Below are 10575 nucleotides of genomic sequence, written 5' to 3'. Positions count from 1 at the left end.
TATGACTCAGTCCTCCTGGTAGTCAACTTCTGGTTGTTTCTTCCAGCTTGAATACATTATTTGAATTCTTTCAGAAGGATTTTATCTACTGAACCAGCATTAGCTGGTGCATAAGGGCTGTATGCCTGCTGTTAGGTTTAAATCCTCTCTCAGTCACAGCCAGGCATTCTGCTGCTGCTAGAGAGGCAAGTCTGTGACCTGTGGGCCTGTTTCCACAGCAAGGGATAGTTGGCTGTGATGGGAACTTCAGATGAGCCAAAAGAACCATTTTGACTAGTGCAGCTGTTTTTTGAGCGCTCCAGCTATGCAGTCATCAGTGTGAAGGTGTGGGCTGGGGCTGAACTTGCAGCGTGTCAGCAGTTCCCGGGTAGCTGCTGCTGTCTCCTTACATCAGAGACACTTCAGCAAAAGAGGAGTAAGTGCTGGGCATTTACTCAGAGGGCTGTGGGGTGAAAACCACGCAGACAGCCCCTCTGAATTATTTTGGTATCCTGGGTTTAGCCTGAAGTGATTAGTGTGCCTGTCCTTGAGGCTGTGGGTATTTTGAATCTTGCACCACTGAAGTCTGAAACAGATGAACACTGCCAATGGAGGAAGGAGTTTCCATTTAGCCAGATAGTTTTTGTAGCTGGTGATAATATGAATCATTCATTTTATATAAAGGTACTGAAAAGGAGAGAGTTAAATGTTGCCTTATTGGTGGGCAGCTACCAAAGAAAATTTTAATAGAAAACTGGATCCTCATATTGCAAATATGATAACAATGTCGTGTTCCAGTTCATCATTTGGTGATCACTTGCCTGAAGGGATTTTGCAGCCTGGAGCCCCCTGGCTAAGTGCTTTGTTCCCTCCCCCCACTGCCCCCAGGAATTTTAACAGCTGCCAAATGTCTGTCAGGATTTAGTAAATGACTGACCAATTCTTTGCAGTGTTGGAGTTCGATTGCAAATTGGAAGACTTGGAAAATAAGGGAGGGAGAAAAAATCCTAGCCAATTGTGCACTTTTTTTTTCCATACCAGATTTGCATGTCAGAATCATATGTCTCACCCATGACTGCAAAGCAGTTATGTCAATACACAGTTCCTCTGCTTGAGGCAGACACTACTGCATAAATAAACAAATCATAAAGGCCAGCTTTTCTCCTAATTGATTTTGCAGTCTCTCAGAGGACTGGGAACAGGAAGATGGGACACGGGTGTATTTCTACGTGTAATTCTGGAAGCAATCAGGATCTCTTAGAGCTCTGTGTGGAAGAAGCTGGCATGGTGGGTGGTACAGCAGCCAGTGCAGATCTTCTGAATGCCCCTGGTGTGGCTGCTGCAGGCTGTGCCAAGAGACCCTTTAGGGGGACTTAGGTACATCTTAATCATAATGCCTGCTGAGGGAGGGACATGGATTGACATCTATCAGTCAAGAATGTGGCAGTTTCTTTCCTGACAGAGTGGCTATGAAAGGGAGAAAATAGATGGTCTTACAAGGGGAAAAGGAGCAGTAAGAAGAAATGGAAGGGTGGAAGAGGAAGAGTGACATGGATGCCACTTTTATTAATTTGGTACCCATGCTTCCTACCTTATTTGAATTTGTGGCTTCTCTGGAGCCTTTCATAGCTTTATTATTACTGTTATTATTACTCTTAGTTCCCTCACAAGAAGTTTGTGTACAGAAAAAATACCCTGTCCAGCTGCATTTGTCTTCTTCCTCAAAATCAAAGCCAGGTGTTTAACCCTCAGTGTGCTCTTAATGGTGATAACAACTAGACCAAAGGGTTTTGATTCCTAATAAAGATGACCCAGTGCCTGTAGGGCAGACACCTTTCAAAGCTGGTACTAACATGATGCAGTGCAAAAAGCACAGCAGAGCCTTTCACCAAGCTTAGAATCATATTCATGTAACACCAGTCCATGATCCTGTACTTCTGCATGGTGGTTGTTAACCAAGGTATCCTAATTTTTTAGGATGTTAGGTTATTTGCATGAGTGTGCATTTAATTGAAGTTATTTTAAATGAATAGAGAAATAAAAGAATCCTGTCATTTTTTAGGCTCTAAAACTGATCCTGTGCAAGTTACTTCCTTTTCACAATTAGTAGGAATGTGTATGTTCCTAATTCCAGTATCAATTTGGGTTCATCTATATTTTAGCATCATGCCTTCTAGGAGTAAATCTTTCTGGAGTCCAAGAGGGCCAGGCTTTACAAGGGAGAGTGGGAGAGGCACAATGCCCAGCCTGCATCAGTTTAGCTGTTAGTGAGTGTGGCAGTGGGACTGAGGAGCCTTTAAAGGCGCACAAGTGAATTGCAGCAGACCTGGGGCACCCTGGGAAGGGGATTTTTTGGTTTGTTTTTTTTTTGTTTGGGTTTTTTATTTGTTTGTTTTTTGGTTTGGTTTGTTTTTTTGGGTTTTTTTTTTGTTTGTTTTTGTTTTGTTTTGCTGTTATCTCTCCCATCTGTGTGTGCAACTTCTGCTTCACTTTTAATTAAAATCAAGTGTTTCACACTGATGTTACTGCATTCTTCTTCAGGGACATTCCAGCTATATTACACACCTTGACTGGTCCCCGGACAACAAATATATAATGTCAAACTCAGGAGACTATGAAATACTATACTGTAAGTATGAAATTAAATACACTCGAAACAGAAATATGTATTAGCTGTCAGAGTATTTAGAAAAGTGTGTTTGATCAGGACTGTACAAAATGCTTACTGACAAAGGGACTGATTTGAACTTGTGTAACCTGATATCTTGATGTTATTCAGAGCCGTGTGTTACCTAATGGCAATGCCAAATATAGCTTACTTCTTTACAAGGTCATAAATCAGTTTAACAGTGTAGAATTTACAGAACAAGTGGTCTACGACTTGATGTTCGCCAAAAGTTCTGTAGATTGAAAATAATATATACAGTTGTCTAATTACTGTTAACAATACCAGTTATTTTGGGGGAATAAAATCAGTGGGCCTGCACCACAGTTCTCTCCTGGGGTTTTTTGTTTGAAACATTATCTTGGTTGGTGGTGGTGAAAACTAAGAAAAGCAGTAATGCTAGTTTAATGAGATAGTGGTAATAATGTTTATGTATTTGTCTTTTTTTTAATATGTGAAAACATGAATATAACACATAGTGGTTATGGCAGAAGTTCAACATCAGTACTGCATATTAGTCTATCTTGAAATTGATTTTTTTATTCTTGTCTTCCTATGGCTTTAACTGGTTCCAAGAGGATTGTTGGTTTTTTCCCCTTAAACCTGTTGGTATTCTTGTCTGTAAATATCTGTCACCTTAACATTTTTTTTCTGCCTGTCACAGCTTAGTTTTCAAATCTAGATAGTGCAGTTTATCAAAAGGAAGTGTTGGTGCTTATAATTTCATGTACTGTGACCCATTATTACTGGCTTGGTGTATTGCAAGACAATCTTTCCTTTTCTAGTTAAAAGTTGTAATGCAGTCTAAGGCTTCTCTGGCAGTAGTTTTAAAAGCACAGCTTCCTGAATGATTTACTGAATTCTAGCACATGAACGGAGCTGGTAGGAAGAAGAAATTATTATATTACAGATTACATTAAAGTATTTTGTAGAGTTAGTAGCAGGGTACTCAAGTTGCAGGGAAGTGGTTTTGAGGTTATGCTATCAGAAGAGGAAAATGAGAAGTAAATGTGACTCATAAAAACCAAGTAAAACTTCAAGTATCTGGAATTTGATAAAGGGGCTGGTCTGTCTTTGCCTCTACAATTTAATTCTAGGTTGGATTTAAGGTGAATTTATTTACTGAATTAGCATCTCTTCAAAGAGTACCAATGGAAATAAAATTTTGCATTGCATAACTCATCATTCACTTTTTTTCACAGGGGACATTCCAAGTGGCTGTAAGCTAATCAGGAATCGTTCTGACTGTAAGGATATAGATTGGACAACGTACACTTGTGTGCTAGGCTTCCAAGTGTTTGGTAAGCACTGTTTAACTTGCTATTAAGCTACTAACCCTGTGCTTTTGTGGTTTTATTTGCTTCAATTTGTCATTAAAAGTACACAGTTAATGATTATTAAGGGATGGTGCTGTGATCATGGACCAAAGTGACTGCCCACAATATTTGTCTGTGCTAAAGTGCACAAAGTGTTCTATAGACAGTGTACAATTGATTTCTATTTAGTTCTTGAAGTTAGGGGGTTGACTCTCCCACTGTACTTTCAGGCTACCAGTTATGGAGGCACTGAAGCAACAGGTTTATATTTTAAGGTGCTCATATGGCACATGTGCATTCTCCTTTGTTTACCTTGTTTTAGGACAGGAACAAGAGTGTTAAAAGTGTAGGTTATAGTTAATTAATTAAAATTATGACAGCACTTTGATACCTGTAGTCAAAGGTGAGTAATGTACTCTGTTTGTAAAGAATAAAAATGTGTTTAAAGCATAAACAGATTTCTATCTAGTAGTTTATTTTTAAAATATACAAAACAAATTTTAAAAGCTGACAGATCTGCTTTTAATAGTACCATTTTAGACTGTGGCAAAACAGTTGAATTGCTTTTCCTGTAGGCAGCTCTGTTGGCCATAAATGAGGAGCCCCTCTGTGAGGGGTATAAAAGTAAGGCTCAGCCTCCCAGTGAAGTTCTGGGACCAGGGTTGGGAACATCTCTCTTCCACCACTGAGATCAGGCACCTGCCTCTGTTCTGGTCAAAATACCAAAAGCAAATAAATCAGCAAATTCTTTAGAGGTAAGAATTAGATCTACAAATCTTCTCTTCACAGCTACTAGAAGGTCAATTTTGAATACCAGCTTACATGCAGGATAGAAGAAAATCAGAGAAGTATGAGTCCTTTTTGTAGCTTCTGACAGCTTTTGTGTATTTAAGGGCTGTCATGTGCTTAACAAGCAAATAGCCTCAAAGGATTGAGGTTGGTGTGAGGGCTAACACTGACATACTTGTGTGGCATATTGGTTGGGTGGAGGGCATTTGGTGCTTAATAACCAGGCATGATTTCCTTTTTGGATACCAAAGATCTGAGACAATAAGGAAGAAAAGGGATCAGAGGAGGAAGCTGACTAATTGATAGACTGTATAAATATTTCTGAGTTCTTTGGAGCTTGGTATGTAGCACAAATAAAAAGGAGCATGCTCTTTCTGGAGCTAAATATTGTTGCTTATTGCTAGTTTGATAAAAATACTGGCTTCCATTAGGCTGAGAACTGTGAACCAGACTGTGTAGTTGCAGATGTCTTTATTCAGTCTGTCTGGTGAAGTAGAAGTATCTCTTCTCAGTGATCTTATCATTCTCCACAACTTCCTGAAAGGTGGCTGTAGTCAGGTGAGAGTTGGTCTCTTTCTCCAGGCAGCAACTGACAGAATGAGAGGACACAGTCTCAAGTTGCATCAAAGGAAGTACAGGTTGGATATTAGGAAAAAGTTTTTTACTGAAAGAGTGATAAAGTTCTGGAATGGCCTGCCTGGGGAGGTGGTGGAGTCACCATCCCTGGATGTGTTTAAAAAAAGATTGGATGTGGCACTGGGTGCCATGGTTTAGTTGAGGTGTTAGGGCATGGGTTGGACTCAACGATCTTTAAAGTCTCTTCCAACCCAGTCTTTCTGTGAATTCTGTGAATCACCTGATGCTCTGATCACATAAGCCTAGGCTAACAAGGAGTTGGGCCACAGCAATCATTTCCTCACTCGCTTTGCTCCTGTGACTACAATAATAGTGCAGCACAAAAGCCTTTTTTAAAATGGAGTATCTGAAGATTCAGAAGAGGCAACAGAAAGTGAAAAGCAAAATGCTGATGCTAATACAGTGTCTTTCACCAGGAACAAGCAAAACACTCTGTAAGGACTGCATTTGGCTTATGGGATAGGATTGGAGCTGAAACATTCAATATTTGCAGAGTACTCACATCTACCAGAAACATGGAGGTAACAGACTAGGTTACTACTGAACTTTTACCACTACATGTGGTAGTAGAGCAGACAGAATTAGGGCAGAAGCTATCTGGGGTGAATCCCAGGGCTTTCCCAGAAGTGTCCTTTACTCCTGACTCAAGGAGGTGAGATGTGAGAGTGCAGAAAGAGTTTGGTTTCACATCTAGACCACTGGCTTTGTCTTTTTAACAGCTGTTAGATAGAAGCTGTTTTTAGTGACTGGGGCCAGGCTGGGCATGAGCAGCTCCCATAACCACTGTTTTGAGAAATCATTTTACTTATGACTTTTGGAAGTGGATGAGTCTTCTGATCCTGTCTGCATTTTCTTTTGGATTAATACAAACTTCAGCCACTCTGAATTAAGTTGAATTAGTTTCAACTATTCTCAAAATTTTCAATGTGCCAGAGAACCTGGGCATGAAAGAGATGAAGCAGGTAATGTGATGGTATTCCAGGGCAGAACAATATATTTAAACTTGCTAGCCAAGATTCATCACGCCCTAATTTTATACTGTCTGCTAGTCTGACACCCTTTGCAGAATCTTAAAGTTATGGTTTGACCTCAGACAAAGGCAAGTATTTTCCCATTAAATCAGACAGTGCAGCTAAGCCAACCTATCAGATATTTGCTAATCTGGCTTTCACCCAAGGGTCAGCTGGCTCAGGGATCCAAGCAAGCCAGGAACTGCTCACTCATGTTCAGGAGAGGGTTAGGTTTGTGGGATTTGGGATTTTGGGGGTATGTGTTTTACAATTCAGCGCTGTGGGTAGTGTGCCATGGGATCAGGCGTCGCACTGTTGTCAGCAGGAGGATGGAAGTGCATGGTTTGGATGAGAACGGCATCACTCCTTTTGGCAGCTGCTGTTACTGTTGGCTCAGCAGTGTCATCACTCTGCACCCCAAACACTTGAAGTCAGTCTGGGCTTTGCTGCACATTTCCCACAGTTCTGCCTGAACAGATTTGTTTGAGAGGCTTACTGCTGTCTAGCAGAATTTGTTAAAATTGAGGTGCTGCTGTTGTGCCTTATAATATAAAGTCCTATTACTTTGGGGGTTTTGTTATTTTTACAGATATTAAGCATTTTTGCAGTTATCTTAATAATTCAAGACTCAGTCATATAAGTGTCTTGGATAAGTGTCTTGTTTGCCTGATGCATTGAAAGCAAATCCTGCTGTCTTATCACAAAGGGTTTGCCTTGCCTTTGGAGCAGCTAGAGGACTTGGTGAACATAAAAGATGTTTAATAAAAGCTTCAATCTCGAATATTAGTCCTTTTAATCTTAAATTAATAAGAAGAGGAAATTAAAAAGAAGAGGAAATTGCATAGTACTTTGTCAAAGCCTGCCTAAGGTCGTAGCTGAAACTTCAGGCATTTATTACTCCCACAAGATAACAGTATTTCATATATAGAATGAATGAGGAAAGGTAAAATTCATTCAGATTGAATTACTTGAAAATTCTTAAATAGTATATTTTTTCACTTTTATTTCATTGATGTGGGAGCACTAAAATGTTTCTGAATACTTTCCTAAGCACTTCATGTCTTTATTAGTGAATTACCTACAATGTAGCTTGTTGGCATTGTAACAAGTTTAACAAGCTGCCTTTGTTGTTCTTCAAAGAAAGTAAAGTTCTTACTCCACCCACTGAAGAATGGGAAAAAACAGCTTTAAAGTTAAACACTCTTTGCCATTTTGCTTAATGGCAATTCTGAATTGGCTTTTTGTGCTGTATAAAACAGTAGACAGCACATGGTTTTTATTTTATTGAAGTCAGCAACTGTAAGGGAGGAAGAAAATATTTTCATATCTGATAATCAACAGCCCTCTTGGTGAATTTGACACAGAGTTTTTTGGGGTGGGGGTGAAATTTGAGGGATGAAAATTCCACCTGACTCCTAGACCTAATCAGGAACCCAAATCTAATTTTAAAAACATGATACCTTTGGCATATTTTATAAACCCTTACCTTTTGCTCAGCTTTCCATGCCAATGTGAGTTGTCTGTTTTATTATGGGAATCTCTAATGTCTTGATGTTTTGTTAAAAGAATTTTGTTTAGAGTCTCCCTCATTCCAAATTTAATCAGTGTTTTTCATCTAGGAAATGTTGTTATTCTTTTGTCTAGACATATCTGTGTCATTATTTTGATTTAAAATGATATTGAATTGTACTTAAGCACTTGACAGCACTTTATATCTCCGAAACTTGCACAGGCTGGGTTTCTGTGCAGAGTATTATCAATCAGTTGTCTTCTTTGAATTGCACAAATACTAAGATTTGAAGTACAAGAAGTCAAACAAATGAAACCGGAGAAGAAGCCAGTAGGACCACAATGTCCAGTACCTGGGTTTGCTTTGTCCTTCAGCATCACTGTTGCTTTTAATATGTCTGTGCATGAATGACAGTATTAAGAGTTACCAGTTTAGCAGCAAACTTAATATAAAGATAAGGTTTAAACAAGACTGAGGTTTTGCACAGGAAACAAATGTTAAGCCCAAGATGTTATCCTGGCTGAAACTGAGGGTTTGGAAGAACAGACTGGGGGGATCAGTAGACTAACAAAATATTAATGGCATTTAATGCAATGCACATTCCATTTTCCAGCTGAATTTCTGTCTTACCTTTTGTTCATCTTGCCTTTTCTCACAGCTTTATAGATTTTATTTTTGTTCATGAGTTTCTGTTGATTTGTTTCCAAAACCACCATTGCTGAATATATGCTGTACTCTTTCCTAGGAGTTTGGCCCGAAGGATCAGATGGAACAGACATAAATGCCCTTGTCAGATCCCATAACCGAAAAGTGATAGCAGTGGCTGATGATTTTTGTAAGGTCCATCTCTTTCAGTATCCCTGTTCCAAGCCAAAGGTAAGTCTAGACCAGGATAGTCCATATGCTTGTTTACATTGCCTGAAGCTTTCCTTGCTTCCAGCATAGTTGTTTTGGAGCCTGGCAGGCAAATACTACTTTTATATCGAAGAAACCCCCATTAATTTTACATATAAAATAGAAAGTGCAAAGCAATATAAATATAAAACAATATACCTGAAAGAGAACTGTTAATAGTTATCCTTAAATTCTGGTGACAAGGCTTGATGCTTTGTGTTTGCTGGTAATGTGAGGTCCATTACTTTTTCTACAAAGATCTAAATTTTTTCCAAGTTGCAAAGAAGAGAGGAAGTGTTGTGGGAAATCTAATATAAATATAATTCCTTACTCTTTTGTGAACTAAGACCTCTCTTGAAGGGCTAAGCAAAAATATTAGTGGTTTTAAATTTCCGTATCGTACGCTCTTCCAGTCAACATGTGATTTATCTTTCTGCTTGCTTTCAATAGGCCCCAAGTCACAAATACAGTGCTCACAGTAGTCATGTGACAAATGTCAGCTTCACCCATAGCGACGGTCACTTGATTTCAACCGGAGGGAAAGACATGAGTATTATTCAGTGGAAACTCGTGGAGAAGGTAACTGTGCCACAAAATGACATTGTCCTGGATATCGGTGCCACCAAAGTGCCCATCCCTGCCAGTGAAAACGCTGTGCAGTCTCCTGCACATCTCCCACAGCCTTTTACTGAAATGAACCAAAATGAAAGCGTAACTGGCAGCTCTCCGGCTTCCTTGGAGAGCAACTTGGAGCAGTGTGCGGAGCACAGCGAGGAGCACAGCGAGGAGCACAGCGAGGGAAGCAGCCTGGATCCCGCCGAGCCGAGCTACGAGGAGCCCTCCAACGAGCTGAGCGAGGAGCACAGCGAGTCCACGGTCACGGAGGAGCAGCAGGATAACTCACCAGTGTCGTAGTGCTCCCAGCTCAGGTGGTTGTTTTCCCGTGGTGTGCGTGCTTTCATTAGAAGGGTGAGGGTTCAAATAGGGAAGAGTAGCTGAGATTCATGACCGCTCCAGATTTTGAGTTTCAGTGAGTTTTTTAGTCTGAGCTTCAGTTCAATGCGTGGAACCATCCCAAGGGCCTGGCTTGATGGTCTGTAGCAAGATCTGGTCGCAGTTAGTAGTGGACATTACTATAGATCCATTTCAGTTGTGAAATTGCTGTCAGGAAGTGGCATGAAATACATACTGGAAAAAAGGTTAGCTCTGAGAATTAGCTGAAGTGTAGACCACCTTATCTATGTGGAACTGCTTTCTAGAACTGAGCTAATGGGAAGCACTGAGCTGTTCCAGCTGGGAAGCACTGTGCTGCTTTTTCCAGGTGCAGAGACAAACAGAATGAAAAAATCAACCAAAAAGCTCTTTGTAGGGCTGTTTTCCTTTGTTTTTTCTTGAGAAAAATAGAGGAAAAATAATGTAACAATGCCACATGTATGGCAATGCCTTCTTGATTTAACACATATGCAATTTTCTAACACTACTAATTCCTCGTGGAGTCTGGATGTGTTCAAAGTTGGTCTGCCCTGGGTGCTGCTAGTTCTAAGGCAAATCCTGTTGAGGAATGGTGTTGACTGTTCCATTTTCACAGACTCTTAACTAGCAGACTAAGCAAATACTGGCATGTTTCACTTTTCATGACCTGAAAGTTGACTTAAACTATAGGACACAATTGTCTCTTCAAAGAATTGCTTGCCAAGAGAGTTGGAAACTTGAGAGAATCTTTTACAGTGACTTTGATGTGAACAGCAGAAGAAGCATGACAAGAACACAGAAGTC

The 10575-nt window shown here is 40.0% G+C and overlaps 1 protein-coding gene across 7 annotated transcripts in view; it reads left to right on the top strand.

The window, feature by feature from the left end:
* Positions 1-10130, top strand: part of EML4 (EMAP like 4) — a 143559-nt gene extending 133429 nt beyond the window's left edge. For all 7 annotated transcript variants that reach the window (XM_021547584.4, XM_085575973.1, XM_085575975.1 and 4 more), the window contains 4 exons: positions 2521-2608; positions 3847-3945; positions 8651-8781; positions 9250-10130. In XM_021547584.4, coding sequence (XP_021403259.2) covers positions 2521-2608; positions 3847-3945; positions 8651-8781; positions 9250-9714 — 783 coding nt within the window. In that variant the 3' untranslated portion in view covers positions 9715-10130. The remainder of the gene's footprint in view (positions 1-2520; positions 2609-3846; positions 3946-8650; positions 8782-9249) is intronic.
* Positions 10131-10575: the final 445 nt, after the last annotated feature.

The sequence above is a fragment of the Lonchura striata genome, chromosome 3 (genome assembly GCF_050655825.1).
Source record: "Lonchura striata isolate lonStrDom1 chromosome 3, ASM5065582v1, whole genome shotgun sequence".
NCBI classification, from domain to species: domain Eukaryota; kingdom Metazoa; phylum Chordata; class Aves; order Passeriformes; family Estrildidae; genus Lonchura; species Lonchura striata.
The sequence above is the reverse complement of the archived record's forward strand: the minus strand, read 5'-3'. Positions and strand labels throughout refer to the sequence as shown.